Here is a 22081-nt window from a genome sequence, read left to right on the forward strand (position 1 = left end):
TGAGTAGCTAGGATTATTATACATGTGCTAATGGTGCCCTACTTCTTTCTTTCCCAAGAAAAGGGTTGGTCTTGGAACTCTTCATCCTCCTACTTCAGACTCTGGCCATATATTTTCAAATCTTAGTACCATTAAAAAAAAAAAAAGTTGTGGCTGGGAAGGTGGCTCAGTGGTAGAGCGCTTGGCCTTGCATGCCTGAGGCCCTGGGTTTGATTCCTCAGCACCACATAAGCAAAAAGAAAAAAGGTGGAAGTGGTGCTGTGACTCAAGTGGTAGAGCATTAGCCTTGAGCTGAAGAGCTGAGGCCCCAGAGTTCAGGTCCCACGACCGGACACCGCCCCCCAAAATAAAAGTTGTTATGGGTTCATAAAGGATCCCTTTAAACTTCAAACACTTTTTTCCCCTCAAAGCTGTCTTTTTTTTTTTTTCTTTTTTTGTCTGTCATGGGCCTTGAACTCTGGAGCTCTTCAGCTCCGGGCAAGCGCTCTAACGCTCTACCACTTGAGCCACAGCACCACTTTAGGTTTTCTGGTAGTTAATTGGAGGTAAGAGTCTCACAGGGACTTTCCTGCCAGGGCTGGCTTTGAACCACAATCCTCACATCTCAGCCTCCTGAGGATTATAGGCATGAGCCACTGGCACCCCGCTCCAAAGCTGTCTTTTGAAGCAATCTTCGTGAAATGGTACATGTTATGATAGTAGGCTGAGAAAAATTTAAAAGAGAGCAGATCTCTGTGAGTTTTAGCTCTGGACTGGTGGTTGGAAAGGAGTGATTATCTTAGGGTAACTTGTAGTGATTATACAAAATATGAAACATTAAGCATCCAGAAGGTACTCAAGAGAAATAGCCATTGCACTGTACCCTCTCTAACAGGAAAGTCAAAAGAGAGCTTTCAAAGCTATAATGAGTAGTAAAACAGCATATGAAAATGTGATCCATGGGCTGGGAAGGTGGCTCAGTTGTAGAGCACTTGCCTTGCATGCTCGAGGCCCTGGGTTCTTCCTCAGCACCACATAAGAAAAAAGCCGGAAGTGGCGCTGTGGCTCAAGTGGTAGAGTGCTAGCCTTGAGCTGAAGAGCTGAGGGACAGCGCCCAGGCCCAGAGTTCAGGCCCCACGACCAGACCCCACCCCCAAAAAAAGAAAAAAAAAAAAAAAGAAAATGTGATCCACTTTAGCAGTTAACTAAAAAATAGACATAAATAATGAGATGCTATTTTCATTGACTGGATGAATGAACTTAGCATTCACATCACTATGTTCCTCTACTCTCTCATGTGGCCAGAAGGTAGTGTTTCCAAGCTCATTTTGGAAGTAGCTACCATTTCAGATAAGCCCACACTTAAGCATTCTCTACCTCCTACCATTAACTCTACCCTCTTCTTATCTTTGAGGGAAATGTTTACAAAATATAATCACATTGAAAAAAAGTTTATTTAAAAAAGTTCTAGCAGCAAGAACAGTAACAAAACAAAAGGAGAGACAGACAAACAAAACAAGAAGGAGGTTTTGTCCTGTAGGACTTGTCTCCATTCTTAATCTAGTTCTTTATACCGAGCAAACATGACTCTTCGAACAGCATCTCGGTAAGTCTCATTAGACTGTCTCTTGCTGATTCTTCCTGGTGTCCCAACACCAGGTCCCCTCATTCGGCCTTCAGTCTGCAAAAAAAGACAAAGAATGAATGGGACCTCTGAATCAATTAGCTTCAGAGTTAATTCATCTTTGATCACAAGCATTTCTAGGGCAATATAGAGCAAGATACAGGATAATTTTTAAGATGTTTACATTAAATATCCAAGATGAATAAAGAGGGACGGTGCACCATGACATATCTCATACAAGAGGTATAAGAAACTCTAAAGGAAAGAAATTAATCTCCTGTGCAGGCATTTTCCCCAAAGGGACAAATTTTCCTCTGTGTACCTTTTTCTTTTGTTGTGCTAGTATTGGGGTTTGAACTTAAAGCCTCATGCTTTTGTTTAGCTTTTTCACTCAAGGCTGGCACTCTACCACTTGAGCCACTTTCAGCTTTTACCTGGTTAGCTGAAGGTAAGTCTCTACCTGTGTGGGATGACTTAAAACTTCAATCCTCAGATCTCAATCTTCTGAATAGCTAGAATTAAAGCATGATTCTAGTGCCCAGATTTATCTGTTTTTCTTAAGGCTCTTCCTGAAATATGAGTATTTCCTTCCAAAGCCAACACTAACTACATTCTCTTAACATTTTAGCCAATAAAGATGTCTGCTCACAATTCTTTTCATAGCAGATGTCTCTGACTTTTGTACCTTCTATTGCTCTTTTTTGGGGGAGGGCGAGGGGAGGGATGCTAGTCCTTGGGCTTGAACTCAGGGCCTGGAGGCTTGTCTCTGAGCTGCTTACTCAAGGCTGGTGTTCTACCACTTGAGCCACAGCTCCACTTCTGGCTTGATAGTTTATTAGAGATAAGAGTCTCATAGACTTTCCTGCACAGATCGGCTTTGAACCATGATCCTCATAGTGAGGATTACAAGTCTCCTGAGTAGTAAGGAGCCACCGGCACCTGGCTCATTGGTTCTTTTTACTAAATGAGCCTTTATTCTCAAACTGATGGAGTCTCATACTGCCTCAATGCTTACCCTTTATGTAAAAGTATGATGAACCCCATTTCAACTTCTCCCTCTTCTTCCTATCACCAATCAAACATCCAAGGGCCCAGCACGCCATGCTATAACATAAAGATCAAGACTGAGAGGTTCCTGGCTCAAATGGTAAGAGTGCTTACCCAGAAAGTACAAGGCACAAGAGTTCAATCTCTAGTTCAAATGGGGGGGGGGGGGGGGGGGGGGGCAGGGGGAAGGGAGAAGGGTTCCTCAATTCTCACACCCTACATCTATGGTAGAAAAAAAAAATCCCAGCTGAAAGGCGAGGATAACACTCACTCTAGGCCAGAGAGTGAGAGTGAACTATATTCCAGGATCACATAGCCCCAGACAAAACAGAAACCATTTCACCTCTTCAGACGAACCCAATCCAGGATGACTATATCCCAGTCCAGCTCCTTTCCTCCAGCCAGTAGTCTGGTGGGCACAGCCTCCTTTGCTGCTAGTGTCTAAGTCTTCTTTATCAACAGGGTTATGATCACTATAAGAAGCAGATATAACATTACTTCCAAGGTGACCTGCTGTGAGCTTAACAAATACCTCTGTCTTCTTGATTCAGATCTGCCTCCTATAAAGTATATAAAGTAATACGACTCAGTATCTACTACCTGTATGCTAAGCTTGTTTTGGGAATACAGCAATGAGTGAGATTTGGTCCTGTTTATGGGAAAGGACACAAGAAAGAAGCAAAGATTAGGTGCAGTGAATATCTACTACAGCAATACAATTTGAGAATACAAACTCTAATGGGTTCATCATCTAAAATGAGTTTCAACAGGAATGTGTATCTGAAATGGAAGAGTTTATGACCTAGAAGTATAAGAAGAAAGGAAGACAAACCATTTGTCCAGGAGAAAATTGGTAGGAATTCACACAGGTTAAATTTACATGAGGCTGGGCTGGGAAGGTGGCTCAGTGGTAGAGCGCTTGCCTTGCATGCTCGAGGCCCTGGGTTCGATTCCTCAGCACCACGTAAGCAAAAAGAAAAGAAAAGCTGGAAGTGGCACTGTGGCTCAAGTGGTAGAGCGCTAGCCTTGAGCTGAAGAGCTGAGGGACAGCGCCCAGGCCCAGAGTTCAGGCCCCACGACCGGACCCAAAAAAAAAAAAAAAAAAAAATTTACATGAGGCCAGACTGGCTTGAACTTAGGAACCAGGCACTGTCCCTGAGCTTTGTGCTCAAGGCTAGTGCTCTAGCACTTGATCCACAGCTCCATTTCTAGCTTCTTTCTTTTGGTGGTTAACTGAAGATAAGAGTCTTATAAGGGCTTTCCTGCCCAAGTTAGCTTCAAACCCCGGTCCTCAAATCTGAGTAGCTATGATTACAGGTATGAGCTACTGGTACCTGGTCTAGTCCTACATTTTGTTGGAGAATTGGAAATGGAATCTCACAAATAGTTCTACTCAGGTTGGTTTTGATCCTTCAGGTCTCAGGCTCCTGAGTAGGTGCCAGCTTTGCAAACTTTTTTACCCCTAGGTTGGCCTCTGTGGTCCTCCAAATCTCTGCTTCTCAAGTAGCTAGGCTTGAGCCACTGTTTTTAATAAGCCTGGTAGATTTAACACATTCACAGACTGTTCTCAGAACATCATGATCTTTCACTTGACTCACAACACAAGCTGCACAATTCTCTACAAACTCATCTTCCACATACTTAGCAACCTCTAAAAAGCAAAGCTAGATTAATATCCTGCTTAAAAGTCATTCCAGGTTCCCCTAATGAAAAAAATCTTAGCATGGTGTTCAAGGTGTACAAACCTCATGAAGTGGCCTCCATCTTTGGACTAGGGTTATTTTCTGCAATTGAGCAGAATGTATTGCTCATCAAATAACTTGTAACTCCTCAATACATCATAAGCTTTTATTTTGGTCAGTCGTGGGACCTGAACTCTGGGCCTGGGCACTGTCTCTCCGCTCTTCAGCTCAAGGCTAGCGCTCTACCACTTGAGCCACACTGCCACTTCCAGCTTTTCTGCTTATGTGGTGCTTAGGAATCTAACCCAGGGCCTCATGAACCAAGGCAAGCACTCTACCACTGAGCCACCATCCTGGCCCCCACCATAAGCTTTTTTGTACTTGTATGCAGTTTCCTCCAACTGAAATTCCCTCCTGTTATTCGATCTCATTGGATTTCTCTATTTTGTAAGACATATTATTGCCTAAACTTCCTCTATTCACTGTACATATCATCAAAAAATAATACTTGGAGAAGATGATTTTATTACTAGGTCTTGAAGCTATGGGTGAATGAAGAATTTCTGTCATACCTGTCAGTTTCTCTGGAGTATTTGATCCGTTTCCTTTCTGGAGAGTCAAAAGATTGGAGCTTTTCCCTGCGATCATTTCCTTTTTCTTTAAATCTCCCCTGTTGGTGAGCAGAACAGACCTGATATTTTTCACCAGAAGGGGTTGATGAATTGGGAAGCTCTACTCAACTGCTAATTTTGAGGTGGAAATAATAGGGTTTTGCTATGTACCCAGACTGGGCTCATCTGAATCTTTGATTTTTTTTTTTTCAAATGTGAAGGATAACTCAATTGGTCCCTCCTGAACTTTCATTCCTCCACATTCTTCTAAAGAAAGCAGTGAGTTTTCTGACTGGCAAATTTGTAAAAAATAAAGCTGGTATACCTGAGCTCAGCTACCTTTTCCCTTTATGTAAAGCAGAAGCAGAAAATTCCTCCATAGACCTCTATAGGTGGATTTAATTAATTATGACGCTGGGATTTGAATTCAGGGACTTGCACTTATGACACAAACACTGTACTATTTAACCTGTGCCTCTAGTCTCATTTTATTTATCTTTTTTTTTTTTTTAGACATAACCTTGGTATGTAATTCAGTCTGGCCTCAAACTTGTGGTCCTTCTTGCTATTTAGACTTCTGAGTTGCTGGGATTACAGATGTGAACCACCATGACTAATCAGAGATTCTTTTTTTTTGTTTTTTGGTCGGTCATGGGGCTTGAACCCTGGGCTTGGGTGCTATCTCTCTGCTCTTCAGCTCAAGGCAAGCGCTCTACCGCTTGAGCCACAGCGCCACTTCGGGTTTCTAGTGGTTTATTGGAGATAAGAGTCTTACAGACTTTCCTGTCTGGGCTGGCTTTGAACTGTGATCCTCAGATCTCAACCTCCTGAGTAGCTAGGATTACAAGTGTGAGCCACCAGTGCCCGGACAATCATAGATTCTTAACTAACATGAAAAACCCACCCAAGCCAACTGGATCTCATGATTGGGCCCAGTGAGTCTATATACTCATGCTGTTTAGTAAGTCCATTTAGCTCTCACACTCACACTAAGCCTTTTTCAACTTAGTCTAAAATTTAATAGCGAAAGATGGTATTTAGCTGCCCTGCCTAACTCCTTCCTTTTTACAACTGATTTAAAAGCTGAGGAAGAAAGAAGAATGCTATTTTATCTATCTGGAGAACTTAATACCACCATTTAGAAAAATATCAATTCTACCAAGGTATAAACAATAAAATGTATCCATTTCAATGTAGAAAAAGTAAGTAATGTATATATATCATGTTTTGGGACCTCTCTCTTGTTCTTTGTCTTCTTGTGAAGAGTGATAAGTATAGCCTATAAAGTGATTTTTAAAGTATACATCATAGAACAAAAGCAGTTAGAGGTTAAGGAGTAACAATCAAAATTTACCTCCCGTTCTCTCCTCTCCAGGTAAGCTAATTCCTGCTCCGACTGTTTGATCTTCCGGTGGATTTCTAAGTTTTGCTGAGAAAAGAAGGAATTCTGTAAGCCTAGTAAAAGTGGTTTCTGTATTGAGAGAAAATTTAAATACAGTTCTTATCTTACAACATCTTCTGGGAGTATGGAAGGACATGAGTCCATCTAGAAGCTTTGTTCATAATTTGGCTCCTTGGTTATAAATAGGAAGACTGGAGTTCATAACAATAATCACTACATGAAGAGATAGCAGTGTTGAATCACTTATAGGGAGAACTGCATATTGTTACAGCCGGAGAAAAACCAGGTGAAGCTGCCAAGTACCAAAGAAGAAAAGGTCTGAGGTCTAACTATTAAGTTAGTGGCAAAACTAAAATGATCAACTCAGTGAAGTCAACTTTCTTTCTTTCTACTATTCGTTTGTATCTGGTGTCATAGTCATATTGCTTGTCTTCGGTCTATACTCTGAACTTCTTTAAAGTGGGGGCCAGTCTTAATTCAAAGCACTTCATGAATAAAAAATGGAACAAAATTCATTTTTGAATTTGATTCAAGTCCAACTGATAGGAACTGGAGACAATATAGGTCAAGGAAAGATAGCATAAGCTCCTTTATTCCCATAATGTTCATCAATGCTAAGAGTCAAAATCTAAAACATCATGGACTCACATCACTTCTCAGCCTTTTGGCTAAGATCAATTAAGTATAAATAATACCTTGTGAAGATCTGACAGCTGCTGGTGTTTGATTAGAACTTCTTTATTGGGAAACTGCCTTCTGCAGAGCAGACAAGCCAGTTTATTCCAGTCAGTGAGTTTGTCTTCTTCATTCTCCTTCTTGGTCAGCTCTTCCCGCTGTTGGGGCTGTGCTGTGCGAGGCTGCAGGGGAGTGGTCTGTTCTTCTTCTTCTTCTTCTTCATAGTCACTGTCTCCTCCATATTCACCCAGGAGGCCAATCAATGGGTTTACTACCTTAGGCTGGAAGAAGGCCAAGGATCAACATCAAACTCAACCTACATTTGGGGGCCCATTTTTTAGATATTCTGATGTATCTCCTTTGTTCTCCTTCAGTTGCAGTAACAACCTGGATTCAAAACTGGACCAATAACCTTGTTGTCCATTTCCTAGATGAAAGCATTATGACTAGAGTTTGATTATGTCCCTGGCTTACTGTAAACCAGAGAAGTTCCCATGTAAATGATTTTAGCAAGAGAATGAAGAGAAGATAGAGAAAAGGGAATATGCATAGAAAATAGCAAAAGAGGGCTGGGAAGGTAGCTCAGTGGTAGAGCGCTTGCCTTGCATGCCTGAGGCCCTGGGTTCGATTCCTCAGCACCACATAAGAAAAAAGCCGGAAGTGGCACTGTGGCTCAAGTGGTAGAGCGCTAGCCTTGAGCTGAAGAGCTGAGGGACAGCGTCTAGGCCCAGAGTTCAGGCCCCCGCCCGGACCCAAAAAAAAAAAAAAAAAAAGAAAATAGCAAAAGAATTAACAAATTTTATAAAGAAGTGAGGAACACCTCTAAATCACTGTCTGGGGGTGGGGAATCTGACTTAAGAGCCATATAAAGCCTGCAAAATCATTTGATTCATGATGGGACAGACACAACATGATTCCCAATGCTTCCTGTCAGCTGCCTATGGCTGTCTACTTGTATTAATTTTTGTTGTTCATGAATATTATAAATATCCAAATGAACTGGGAGGGAAGAGGTGACATTGCCCAAAAAGAAATGTACTCTTTACCTGACTTATGTAACCGTAACCCCACTATAAACTTATAACAATAGGGCTGGGAAGGTGGCTCAGTGGTAGAATGCTTGCCTTGCATGCCTGAGGCCCTGGGTTCGATTCCTCAGCACCACATAAGCAAAAAGAAAAAAGCCGGAAGTGGCGCTGTGGCTCAAGTGGTAGAGCGCTAGCCTTGAGCTGAAGAGCTGAGGGACAGTACCCAGGCCCAGAGTTCAGGCCCCACGACCGGACCCCCCCCCAAAAAAAAATCCAAATGGCCCCTGGCAGAAAAAAGGCTCCCCATCCCTGCAAAGAAACAAAAAGTTCATCAAAGCTATATATAGTGATACATAATAAGTGATTTCAGAGGTATACTAAAAGCCACCTTAAAAAGCATTCAGAAAGAACTGGCTCCTGAGAAAAGATATGGGTAAATGATGTGGGTAGATGCTACAATGAGATGAATTAATAAGGTGGAACTGGCAAAAACTATCTTACTCTTTTAGGTATCTCATAGGTACATATTCACATATACAGAGTCCGTATTTGTGAGACACAAGAGATTGAAAGTACCAACCTTTCGAAGAAGCTCAAAGAACCTTAAAGAAGGACTTACTGGAGGGGGACTCTCTTCTTTCTTCACAGTGGGAGGCAGAGGCTTCTTAAAGACATCTTCTGGGGGAGGTTTCCCCTCACTGACATTTTCTTGAAACTAAGCCAAACCAGAGGTAATCTTATATGATATTCATTCATAACAACTAGGTTAAGAGTTAACCCTAGCTGGGTACTAATGGCTCTTCATAACATAATTCTAGTTACTGAGATGAGGATCTGAGGATCACAGTTCAAAGCCAGCCCTAGCAAAAAAAAGTCCATGAGACTCTTATCTCCAATTAGCCACCAGAAAACCAGAAGTGGCACTGTGGCTCAAAGTGGTAGAGCACTAGCCTTGAGCACAAAAGCTCAGTGACAGTGCCCTGGCCCTGAGCTCAAGCCCCACAACAGACCAAAAAAAAAAAAGCCCCATTGATTTGTTTGGTTTTCTGAACCTCCAAACCTCCAAGTATGTATAATGTTGCTATAAGTACTTCTGAAATATAGAGACCTTTTGTTGGGGGGGAGAGGGGAAGAGGGAGGAAGGTCAGGTGTGGGGCTTAAACTCTGGGCCTGGGCACTGTCCCTAAGCTGTTCAGCTCAAGGCTGGCACTCTACCACTTAAGCCATAGTGCCACTTCTGGTTTTCTGGTGGTTAATTGGAGATAAGAGTCTCAGACTTTCCTACCCAGGCTGGCTTTGAACCATGGTCTTCAGATCTCAGCCTCCTGAGTAGGATTACAGGTGTGAGCCACTGGTTAAAGTCTTTACTAACTTAATTATTTTAGAGCTTGGGATATAGCTCAGCAGTAGACCATCTGCCTAATCTGTGAAAGTCCCTGGGTTCAATCACCAGAACCAAAAATCAACCAGCCAACCAAACAAAATCCCATATAACATTTAGTATAGATTATGTGATTATTATTATGGTAGGCACCAGATGAGACATTTACATATAGCTTGGGCATTGTCCCTGAGCTTTTGTGCTCAAGGCTAGCACTCTACCACTTCAGCCACAGCTCCACTTCCAGCTTTTTTTTTTTTTTTTTGTAGTTTAGCAGAGATAAGAGTTCACACCCTGGGGCTGGGAAGGTGGCTCAGTGGTAGAGCGCTTGCCTTGCATGCACGAGGCCCTGGGTTCGATTCCTCAGCACCACATAAGCAAAAAGAAAAAAGCCAGAAGTGGCGCTGTGGCTCAAGTGGTAGAGCGCTAGCCTTGAGCTGAAGAGCTGAGGGACAGCGCCCAGGCCCAGAGTTCAGGCCCCACAACCAGACCCCCCCCCAAAAAAAAAAGAGTTCACACACTTGGGGCTGGGAAGTGGCTCAGTGGTAGAGCACTTGCCTTGCATGCCTAAGGCCCTGGGTTCGATTCCTCAGCACCACATAAGCAAAAAGAAAAAAGCCAGAAGTGGCACTGTGGCTCAAGTGGTAGAGCACTAGCCCTGAGCTGAAGAGCTGAGGGACAGCGCCCAGGCCCAGAGTGCGGCCCCACAACCAGACCCCCTCCCAAAAAAAAAAGGGGTTCACACACTTTCCTGCCTGGTCTGACTTTGAACTGCAATCCTCAGATCTCAGCCTCCTGAGGTGCTAGAATTTCACTCATGAGTCACTGGTACCTGGTTAGGAAGCAGTTTATTCTAAGGAAAAAATATTAGCTGCATACCTGTGCCTCATTCCTGTAATCCTACTAACTTAGGATATTGACTGAGATCCAGGTATAGAGGTTCAGAAGAAAAGTCCATTGATTCCATATCCAAAATAATCAGCAAAAAGCTGGGCTGGCTGGGCTCTGGTGTCTGAAGCTTATAATCCTACTACTCAGGAGAGGCTGAGCACTGAGGATTGCAGTTCAAAGTCAGCCCCATCAATAAAGTCTATAAGAATCTTATCACCACTAAACTCCTGAAAGGGCAAGAAGTAGAGCTGTGGAAGTGATAGAGTGCTAGCCTTGAGCAAAAGAGCTCAACAACGGTGCCTAGGCCCTGTGCCCAGCCCCATGTTCAAAGCACCACAACCAACGACGACAACAACAACAACAAAAAGCTGGGTGGAAGACATGGCTTAAGTGGTAATGAAACAAGCAACAAATAGGAACTGCAAGGCCTTGAGTTCAAACCCCAGTACGAGAGAGAGAGAAGGAAGACAGAGAAAGAGAGAAAGAGAGAGAAAGAGAGAGAGAGAGAAAGAGAGAGAGAGAGAGAGAGAGAGAGAGAGAAGACATATCCTGGTTATTCAGTAGACTGAGACCAGAATTCTGTGCCTTAAGGCCAGCTGATTACAGTGGTACATTTCCGTCATCTCAGCCAAAAAGACATTTAAGTAGGAGGATTGCAGTTCAGGCTGGTGAAGTGAAAAAGTGTGAACCTATCCGGAAAATATTGGAAGTGGCACTGTTGCTCAAGTGGCAGAGCATTCACCTTGAGCTGAAGAGCTCAGGGATAGCACCCAGGCTTAGAGTTCAAGCCCAGTGACTGACCAAAAAAAAAGGATAGCAAAATGAGCTGGGAGAGTGAATCAAGTAGTAGAATTCCTATCTGAAAAGCCTAAAATCCTTAGCTACAACCTAAGTACTGTCCCTTCTCCACAACATCCCCCCACCCCCCGTAAAAATGAAATAAAATGCTAAGTGCAACATATGACAGTATAAGATTAGAAAAGAGGGGCTGGGAAGGTGGCTCAGTGGTAGAGCGCTTGCCTTGCATACATGAAGCCCTGGGTTTGATTGCTCAGCACCACATAAGCAAAAAGAAAAAAGCCAGAAGTGGCGCTGTGGTTCAAGTGGTAGAGCGCTAGCCTTGAGCTGAAGAGCTGAGGGACAGTGCCCAGGCCCAGAGTTCAGGCCCCACGACTGGACCCCCTCTCCCCCCCCCAAAAAAAGATAGTAGACTTACAAGTTGCCTTACCCTTGTCATTCCTCTGTCTTTTTTCTCCTTGCTATCTCTTTTAGATACTTCCTTCTTACTACTTGATTTTCCTTGATTAGTAGGTTTCTTTTCCTTGATTTCTTCTTCCTCAGGCGAGCCAGGGTCCTGAGGCACATAGACTTCTTGCTGTGATACAGTTGAAAAGAAGTAAGTCTATTAAATGTTTCACTTTTCCACAATTCCAAGTCTAAGGAGCATAGTATCCTTCTAAGGAAAAGAGTTCTCTTACTCACAAGCCCAAGAATCCATATCAATTCATTCCAAGGGCCAGGACATATCCAGATCACCCAATGTACATTGTTCCAAGAGTAGCACTATTCTTACCTGTAATGCCACAAGGCATTAATTTTTCATATAGGCATCATTCAAATTCCATAAATTTAAACTTTTCCACTGTTCATGCAATGAGCATTCCAAGAATCCAGGAATAATTATTTTTTTTGTTGATTGTGGGGCTTGAACTCTGGACCTGGACGCTGTCCCTTAGCTCTTCAGCTCAAGGCTAATGCTCTACCACTTGAGCCACAGCAACACTTCCAGCTTTTTCTGCTTATGTGGTTCTGAGGAATCGAACCCAGGTTCTCATGCGTTCCTCATGCATGTGAGGCAAGCACTCTAACCACTGAGCCACTTTCCCAGCCCTCAGGAATTGTTGGGGTTTTTTGTTGTTGTTGTTTCGTTTTGGTGCCATTCCTGGGTCTGGGTGCTGCCCTTAGCAGATATCTGGATCAATGCTCTACTACTTGAGCCCACAGCTCTACTTCTGGCTTTTTGGTGGTTAATTTGGAGGTAAGAGCCTCATGAACTTTCCTGCCCAGGTGGTTTTGAACTGCAATCCTTAGATCTCAGCCTGCTGAGTAGCTAGGATTACAAGTGTGAGCCACTGGCACCTGGCCAGGGAATAATATTTTCAAGTGACAAATTATGGGTGTTTTTCTCAAAAGGATTATGGACAAAGAAAACAAAGCCAAAACTCACCTGGGTGTTGGGGTCATAATAAGTTCCTGCCAAGGGGTCATAATAGTAGCCAGTAGCAGAATCATATATGTAGCAGTCAGATGATGCTATATAAAATAAAAATCAGAGCCAACATTAGTCACTGTCCAATGAAGCTCTTACTGGGACCTCACCAAGAATGGCCTAATAACTTGGGTAGCCAACCCAAACAGATGAAGAGTAAATAAACACAGTGCTCTCTTTGAATGAGGATTCCCACTCAACAACCTATTCTTTACTAACTTTGAGACACACATTTCAAATAATGAGTAATAAGCAAACAAGAACAAGAGAAATAAAATAAAAGTTACTTACACTGTTGTCCTTGTCGATTTGTATCTGAGGACCAGTCTGAATTTCTGCCACCTCCTCTCCTATCTCGAAAATATTTTTTACCCTATTAGAGAAAAGCAAGTTAAAATTATCCAATAGCCACAAACTCTTTATCACTCACTGCAGAAAACTCAAAATCACTTTTCAGCCTCCTGATTTTTTTTCACCTGATGATTTTAACAGAAGACTCCCTACCTGTTAAAAGCCTACCTGATAGTAATGCATGTGGTCAGAATGGTCCCCAGAATCATTTCTGCAACAAATAACATAACATGTCAAGAGCCTGCTACCAAAAAGTATTTGAGGAATGCCTTATACTATAGATTCACTGAGAAATTATCTTCCCCATTTTTCAGGGAAAGAAACCAACCCAGATAGCAGTGATCTAGATAATCCTGAGGGAAGCAGCAGCTGGATTCTCCTGAAAGCCATCTGCTAGAGCAAAAAAGCAATTGAGTGAAGAGTGCTAAAGCAAAAATTGCCTTATCTCTGTAAACCTGTCTCTTTGATACATTTACCAGTTTCCATTCCTTGGAGAAGACAAGTAAAAGAGTAAAGGAGGATTAGATTTCTTAGCATTGTAGGGAAAGTCAAGACAGCATTTACTTTGGATTCTACAGACATGGATGTATCACTTTTTTTTTCCTGCATATTCAAGACATCATTTGAGACACAAAGCTACCACACAAAAGCTTAAAGTACCTAATAATGTTACTTAAGAAAGAAAACAATTCTAGTGTCAGCTCAAGACAGGCTACAGGAAATAAAAATGTAGCAACTGACAACACTTTACACCTTATTGTCTGTCCAGCCAGAAAGAATTTCTCCTCAAAGACTGGACAGAGGGTACCACAAAAGGATCTTCATCCCTCTAACTTACCTTCGTTTGCCAGTGGCCAGGTTTACAGCTACCATTTTCCCATCAATGCTAAATGGTGGATCAAGGTTCTGCAAGATCTTCACTACCCGAAGAGCTTCCTAGAGAACCAAAGTCACACTTGAACCCCAAGACAGAAAAAGTCAACCCTGAGAAAGATAACTACACAATTTGCCTTCTCAGAAGAGAAATTTAAGAAGCACAATCTTTTGTTATTTTTCTTTTCTTTTGCTCTGGTACTAGAAGCTTGAACTCAGGGCCTCACGCCTTTTTACTCATGTTCTATCACATGAGCCATATCTCCACCATTGGCTTTTTGTTGGTTATTAGGAAATGAGTCTCTCAAATTTGCCTGGGCTGCCTCCAAACCTCAATCCTCAGATACTAGCCTGTTCAGTAGCTAGCTCATCTGAGTTCTAACTTTTGAGAATAATCACCTCACTTGAATGAACATTAGACCCAAAAGAAAGTATTTTTATATTTTAATTTTTTGGAACAGGGTCATGTTATGTATGCAGGCTGGTCTGCAAATTTCTACACAGTTCAGCTGGCCTCAAATTCACCATCCACCTGCCTCAGCCTCCTGGACGCTGGGATTACAAGTGTGTACCACCCCCTCCAGCTTCTGAGGGTTCTTTAGCCAGCTGTCTTTAGACTATTTCAAAATGGGGGAGAACTCACTGCATGGGAGTCGAGGTCTATAAAGCCGTAAGTGTGGCCCATGGGGCCAGTTCTGTTCTTGATGATACGGACGTTGGCAGTAGTAAGGTGGACATAGGGCTCCAGCACTTCCACTATCACCTCAGGTGGAGTGGAACGATAGATGCGTTTTAGCATGATGGCTGTATGAACCAAAAACAAATAGGAAAGGAAGAAAGAAAAAGAAATATTTTAAGTTTCAAGAGCCTAATGGTCACTTTTTACTCTAGGTAAGTACTTCCTACCTTTCTTTACCAATACTAAGATAATTCCACACTGAATTTATAGCAACTTGCTATTTGGAGGATGTAGATTCTTTCAATTAGCACAGTAAGGCTGACAAAAAACAATTACTTCTATAACCATTAGGGTCTGGACAAGCAGCTGGCGACTAGCCACATTATCAGTCATCTATATTCTCATAGTCTGGTAACATGTACAGATAAACCACTTACTTTTGCTCTCTCCATCCTGGCGTGAATCTCCAGACCACTGTTCCTTGTCTCGGTCTCTTCGGAAAGTAAGCCCTTCCCTCCGAGAATGAGACAAGTATCTTTCTGCTTCTCTCTTTTGATATCCCAAGCGTGCTTCTTGGCCATCTTCCCGCTTCCTAGATTCAAGTTCCTTATCAGCAGGCCGTGGGGGCTGCTTTTCTGATGGAACTGGTATGGATGTTTTCTGAGGTTGAGGGTAGGCTACTAATTCTTGTTTGACATCTGTCAGTAGAATATAAACAGAAAGAGAATCCATATAAGGTTTTATTTAAAAAAAAAAAACACTAGTACTTCAATCCTCCTTACCTACTTATACTGGAATACCTTTAATATACTTCAGAAATATCTACAAAAAGTCTGACAGTTGTTGAGAAAAGACTTATTCTACTAAGCTAATGAGGCAGCACATAAAACAGTTCAAAAAAGTTAACTATCCAAGTATTTAAGAAAATCTTATGAACTTTCTATCACTTATAAAATATCCAAATATAACAAATCCATCAGAATACACTGCTAGACCTAACTGTAAGACAAAATGAGGTCCCAGCCCTCAGGAGACTAAAGCAGAGCAATATGAAATTTGAGGTTAGCCTGAGCTACCTAGTGAGTTCCAGACCAATTAGGCTACATACCAAGATCCTGTGTCAAAAAACAAAGAAAGCTGGGTGCCAGTGGCTCACGCCTATAATTCTAACTACTTAGGAGGCTGAGATCTGAGGATCATGGTTCAAAAAGCCAACCCAGGCAGGAAAAATCCAGTGAGACTCTTATCTCCAATTAACCACAAGAAAACTGAACATGGTGCTGTGGCTCAAGTAGTAGAGCACTTGCCTTGAGCCAAAGAGCTGAGGGACAGCACCCAGGCCCAGAGTTCAAGCCCTCTGATTGACAAAAAACAAAAACAAAACAAAAAACAAAGGAAGAAGCTGGGCACTGGGGGGCTCATGCCTATAATCCTAGCTACTCAGAAAAATAAAACGTGTTCAATGAGTAAGATAAGCCCCATGTCTTCTACTGCTTACCTTCTCTTGGACCCTTGCAGAATGAACATGAAGACTGATGTCCACCAGTACTGGCCTTACACTGAAAAAAAGGAATGAGTTCAATTTGACTGTGAACATTCTTAAAAACTTTGTGACTATAGAACAGTAGCACTTGCCAAAAACTGAAACAAGCTATAGCTTAGGATATCCTGAAAAATCTAAAGAACCTGATACCCTTCCTTTTTTAAAAAAAAAAATATTTTTTTTATTGTAAAGATACTGTACAGAGGGGTTACAGTTACATGAGTAAGGTAATGAGTACATTTCCTATGGAGCATTGTTACCTCCTCCTTTGTTTTTCCCCTACCATCCTTTCCCTTCCCCAATCTGCTTTTTTTTAAACAACAATGCAGACAGGATCCAATAAGCACTAACAACTATCTTATGATAAACATCTGGATTGTGGAACAGCCCATCATGCCTTTGCCTTGAACAGGAGTCTATAAAGAAAGAAATTTAACTCAGGAAATGGGACTGTTAAATGTCTTAAAGAATAGTGTTGCTTCAAAAACCATTGTCATGTTTTAGTCTGTACCTAAAACATGGTCCTAAACCATGGTCTCATGATTATGAAACTCCCCATTGCTATTTAACTGGAATTGAGAAGAACTAAATTATGAACCCCTTTCTTAAATATTAATAATGAGGAATAAGGAAAATGTATGTGATAGCTATGTGAAGGACACTAAAGGAAGGGGATATTCACTAACTCAGAACAATGGACACTTTGGACCACATAGTTTGCTAGCTAGAATAGCTAGAGCAGTGGCTAATGCTTAAACTGCATATAACATGTGCTATATGATACTTACAAAGCTCATATCTACTTTATATGTTATTACTTGTTGATTTTAATAACAAGTGAAATAAGCACTATTATCTTTCCATTTCATAAATGAGGAAACTGAGGTCTAAAGAGGCTATGCAACTTGAGCATGGTCACTAGTCAGTTATTTCACTGTTATCTTTTCTATACGTGGATAATACACATACTACTTTCCATTGTGAAGTGACAGTGAGCCTCCTCATAGGTGTAGGTAACTCACCACTGTAAGTAAGCTATGGCCATATGTCTTGCTTTGGTCAACAGAATTTGTGTAAATAGTACTCAATACTAGGTTTAGTAGAAGCTTTAAGACCACTGCTTGTGGGGAGGGGCTGAAGGGGAGAAAGGGGAAAAGGGAGAAAAAAGAGGGAGAGGGTAACAAGTTAGAAAAGTACTAACTACCTTATTTATGTAATTGTAACCCCTGTGTACATCACCTTGACAATACAATTAAAACAACAACACAAAACTTCTTGTATGAAAGAGCTTCTTGATCTTTCCTTTAGGCCAAGAGGTCTCAATCTTTTTTTTCCCTTGTCAGTCATGGGGCTTGAACTCAGAGCCTGGGCACTGTCCCAGAGTTCTTTTGTTCAAGGCTAATGCTCTTTTTTTTTTTTTTTTTTGGTCCAGTTGTGGGGCCTGAACTCTGGGCTTGGGTGCTGTCCCTCAGCTCTTCAGCTCAAGGCTAGCGCTCTACCACTTGAGCCACAGTGCCACTTCCGGCTTTTTTCATTTTGCTTATGTGGTGCTGAGGAATCGAACCCAGGGCCTCAGGCATGCAAGGCAAGCGCTCTACCACTGAGCCACCTTCCCAGCCCGAGGCTAATGCTCTTTAAGCTACAGAGCCACTTCCAATTTTCTGGTGATGAATTGGAGATAAGAGTCTTATGGAGCTGAGAATGTGGCTTAGTGGTAGACTGCTTGCCTAGCATACATGAAGCCCTGGGTTCAATTCCTCAGTACCATATAAACAGAAAAAGCCAGAAGTGGGGCTTTGGTAGAGTGCTAGCCTTGGACAGTGCCCAGGCCCTGAGTTCAAGCCAAGACTGGCAAAAAAAAAAAAAAGTCTTACGGACTTCCCTGCCCAGGCTGGCTTTGAACGGTAATCCTCATTTCTCATATTCCTGAGCTGTTAAGATTATAGGTGTGAGCCACCACCGCACTGTGAGCTCCTTTTTGAGATTATTCCTTTTGGCCTCACTCCTGGGATAAGAAGCTAAGTGACACAGAAATGTGTCAGGTGTTGCCAAGTGCTGGTTGTCATGCCTGAAAATCTTAGCTATTCAGGAGGCTGAGATCTGAGAATCTGAAGCCAGGTTGGGCAATAAAGTTCCTAAGACTCTTGTATCCAATAGTTACCCCCAAAAAGCTGGAAGTGGAACTGTGACTCGAGTGGCAGAGTGCTAGCCTTGAGCACAAAATGGATAGCACTCAGGCCTTCATTTCAAGCTCTAGGACTGGCACAAAAACCTAAACCTTAAGGGAATATTTATGAAATATAAGTGCTTTGGGCCAATAACAACCAGAAAATCCAAGTTGTATTTTATTGAGACTGACAAATATATCAAGCTAAGGTTCTTTTTGTATGTTCTTTTTTTCTGGTGCCTCTACTATACTGAGGCTTGAATTCTGAGCCTTGCACTCTTGCTTTCACCTTTTCTGCTCACAGCTTGTGCTCTATCACTTGAGCCTACAATTTCAGCTTTTTGCTGGTTCACTGGAGATAAAGATCTTGCAGAGTTGCCTGCTCTGGCTGGCTTTGAACCTCATTCTCAACTCTCAGTTTCCTGAGTAGCTAGAAATATAAGTGTGAGCCACTAGCACTTGGCTTTCAAGCTAAAGATTTTACTGAATTTTTCAGGTTTCTTAATATTTTTAATAATGGTTCAGAAACTTTATATATTTTTAATAATTCTTGTTTAAAAATTATTACTATAAAGGTGATATACAGGGGAGTTACAGTTACATAAGTCAGGTAATAAGTGCATTTCTTTTTGGACAATGTCACCCCTTCCCTTGCTTTCTCCCATAAGAAGTCTTTTTAAGTGAAGTTGCAACAATGAAAACTGAAATTATGTTTTCATACTCATTATAATCACAATCTAGACTTCTAGTAAGAGTACAGTCCCCAAATTTTATATATACCATTCTAAAACATGGAGCTTGACAGATGTAAAATGCAATGGTGCCAAGTTCTATAGTCTCAGAAACCTTAGAACATCCAAAAATAAAAGGACAACTCTCATAGAACCCAGCCACTCTCCAAATATCTTTCCAAATATCAGTTGCTTTATGATCACCCTCAAAAAGAGCAACTGAGAAGAGGTTATAAGTCAAGGAATGGTTATTCTTTTAATAACCAACAAAAATATGGCATGTGCCCCTGGAAAAATTCAAGCTTAGAACCCTGAATAGCCTTAGCAGCACCTGAAAAACAAGATGACCTTGTCCTGAACTTCACTTCAACTTAAGTAAACCAGGGAGGAGAGTTTGGCCTTTGATAATGTATTCTAATGAGGAGCACTCCTGGAAATATGGAAGACCTGTCAATGTGTCATGCTTATTCCCCCTCACCCAATCACTTTTTAAAATGAATGAATGGATGAATTTACTTACTTATTTTTCTTTTTCAGATGTTTAAAGAATTGGTACTTACTCGTTTGCAGTACCAAAAATCTGGGCTTGGTACATACTCGAGGGTGACCTCTTTGTCATGGATCATTAGAGTTCCCTGTAAAGAAGAAGACAGAAGCCATCAACCTCAATCCTCAGAAAAATAAGGAGAGACAGGAAGGCGTAGAGAGCCTTTCCAGTCCCCAAGATGAAACATTTTATAGAGTGAGCTTATTCACCAATAAAAGGAAATGACTGTTATAAGCCGCAGACTTGGGGCAGTATGAAAAAGCAAGCTTAAGTTTAGGGCAGGGAAGTTGGAGAAGGTGAAATCAGTCTTCAGCCTTGGTTCCAGCAGGCTGGAGAGTGTCCTTGCCCAGTCACTCTTCCAGAAGTTGTGTAGTACATTCTCCTAGGTTCTGGCAAGTCCCTCAATTGGCTCCCCAACACTATCAAGAAGCAAATTCTTTCTTCTGCAGCACAGAGGCACAGAAGCCCTCTCTATTTTCTTCTTTTCCATTGCTAACTCACGTCTCCTTGGAAAAGTAGAAAGGTCTATAACCTTAGTGTCTAAAAATTTTCTTTCAAACATTGGCTGCATGGCAAAAGAACCAGGAGAAAAGTGTAACACTCAAGACAGGAAGAAAGGAAGGTGAAAGCTTCACAGATTTTTTTTTTCTTATGGCAGAAAAATGTGAATGGCTGGTGGCAGCACAGGTGGTCGCAGCAATATCACCACTCTGGCTCTAAGCTTACACAATGAAGCATCCCTGAAATCTAAGGAGCAACCCACTGGCAAATAAACCTTTAGGAAAGCGTGACATAGGAATAGGTGGGGAAAGGGGCTCAATAAGTCTGCAGTTACAGAGCTCCTTTGCCTATTTTTGGATAAGTCACAGATTCTACTTCACATCAAGAAAAAAAAGTTTTAGTGAATATAAGCCAGCAGGTATGTATTGGAGTAGAGGGGGAAAAAATCTTCCTACTGACAAGGGACCCTCACCCACACTTGTAAGTGAACTAACCGAGATGCGACTCTGGAACTAGCCCCTGCGCTGTGTTCATTCTCCGCCCTCTAGGGTCCTCTGTGTCTCCTCAGACAGGGCTCTGAGTTATACAAGCCATTTCCTTGCAATTGGACCTCAGTTTCTTGCTTGAATCCATACATCTGTCAAATAATGCTTTACCTCTCTGCTTTTAACACCAAAAGAGTCAAGAAAAATACATAGAATAAGATTATTGTCTTGTTAAAAAACAAAGAAAAACTGCCCACCTACCTAGGTTAGAATCTGGTCTCTGAGAAATTATCTCCTGGCTTGCTCTCAAGGCTACAGGACAGTAACAATAAAATTGCTAACATTTACTAGGCACTTACTCAGAGCCAGACCTGCTAAGTACATTATCATAGTGAATCCCCCTAATTAAATCCATGAAACAACATTTCTGATTTCCAGATGATCAAAGCATGTTCTGACAGGCTAGCTCACCCAGCTGGTGAAGGTCAGAGTTGGATCCACCTGTGGCTAGAGAGAAGGGACCTTGGTCTCATTAAGTTCTTTCAGTATTAGATGGGCGATGCTCAGGAGACCATCGGGAATGAGAGAAGCATTACAAGTAGGGAGCATCAAGGGAGCATTACTCTGTTAAATTCTACTCATTCAGGAAGTTAGTCAAGACGGTCTGCTCCCTTCTAAATCCAGACACATCACATCACAACATTTAAGAGTGTGGACTCTCTCAGCACTCTGGAGGGTAGAGGCAGGAGGATTATGAGTTTGAGGGCAGTTTAGGCTACTCTGTAAACTCTGTCTAAAACAAAACATGGACTCTGGGCTAGGTTCCCTAGCAAAGGTTTTTTAACCTCTTTGCCTTATAGTATTCTCATATATAAAGTGGGATTAAAAGCACCTACCTCTTAGGGAACTTGTAAAGATTTACATAAATTAAACCATGTAAAAAGCTCAGCATGGTGACACATATCTGTTCCTAGGCAAAAATAACAAAAAAGCAAAACAAAGAACTGGGGTGTATTCAAGGTGCCTCAGTGTGAGGACCAGTGTTAAAACCTAGGTATTGTCAAAAATGAAAATAAAAGTTAAAACCTAGGTACTGTCAAAAATGAAAATAAAAACAAAAATAATTATCATGATATTATGTTTAACATGGGAATATGAGAGCTTAATACATGCTATTTCAAGTCCTAAATAATGAAAGGACTAGCATCAGCAGGGATCACTTCACCTTACTGGCCAAATGGGTATATTTCTTAGCACACTTTAATCTTCTGAAGACTAAGCTTTCAGAGGTAATGGTCAGCACACATCAAAAACTTTGATCTTTGTTGTTGGGTTATAGGGCTTGAACTCAGGGCCTGGTCACTGTCCCTGAGCTCTTTTGTTTAGAATAGTGTTCTACCACTTTGAGCCACAGTGCCACTTCCAGTGGTTAATTGGAGATAAGTCTCACAGACTTTCTTGCCCAGGCTGGCTTTAAACCACAATCCTCACATCTCAGCCTCCTGAGCAGCTAGGATTAGAGATGTGAGCCACCATTACCTGACTAGCAATTTTATCTTTTTTTGGGGGGGGGGTGAGAGGGGTCCGGTCATGGGGCCTGAACTCTGGTCCTGGG

General features: G+C 41.8%; 1 protein-coding gene across 7 annotated transcripts in view; it reads right to left on the reverse strand.

Annotated features, from left to right (window-relative positions):
• Positions 1-1429: 1429 nt before the first annotated feature.
• Positions 1430-22081, reverse strand: part of Rbm6 (RNA binding motif protein 6) — a 72810-nt gene continuing 52158 nt past the window's right edge. For 5 of the 7 annotated variants that reach the window (XM_013028184.1, XM_013028183.1, XM_013028185.1 and 2 more), the window contains 15 exons: positions 19494-19568; positions 15991-16051; positions 14930-15190; positions 14457-14617; positions 13779-13876; positions 13109-13151; positions 12881-12962; positions 12548-12633; positions 11549-11695; positions 8668-8763; positions 7041-7301; positions 6298-6372; positions 4905-5002; positions 2994-3123; positions 1430-1660 (listed from right to left, as the gene is read on the reverse strand). In XM_013028184.1, coding sequence (XP_012883638.1) covers positions 1535-1660; positions 2994-3123; positions 4905-5002; positions 6298-6372; positions 7041-7301; positions 8668-8763; positions 11549-11695; positions 12548-12633; positions 12881-12962; positions 13109-13151; positions 13779-13876; positions 14457-14617; positions 14930-15190; positions 15991-16051; positions 19494-19568 — 1800 coding nt within the window. In that variant the 3' untranslated portion in view covers positions 1430-1534. Of the gene's footprint in view, positions 1661-2618; positions 2708-2993; positions 3124-4904; positions 5003-6297; positions 6373-7040; positions 7302-8667; positions 8764-11548; positions 11696-12547; positions 12634-12880; positions 12963-13108; positions 13152-13778; positions 13877-14456; positions 14618-14929; positions 15191-15990; positions 16052-19493; positions 19569-20475; positions 20634-22081 lie in introns of those variants that run through there. The other 2 variants (XM_013028186.1, XR_001175515.1) reach the window with 2 other exon arrangements.

This window comes from Dipodomys ordii, unplaced genomic scaffold (assembly GCF_000151885.1).
Source record: "Dipodomys ordii isolate 6190 unplaced genomic scaffold, Dord_2.0 Scaffold107, whole genome shotgun sequence".
NCBI lineage: Eukaryota > Metazoa > Chordata > Mammalia > Rodentia > Heteromyidae > Dipodomys > Dipodomys ordii.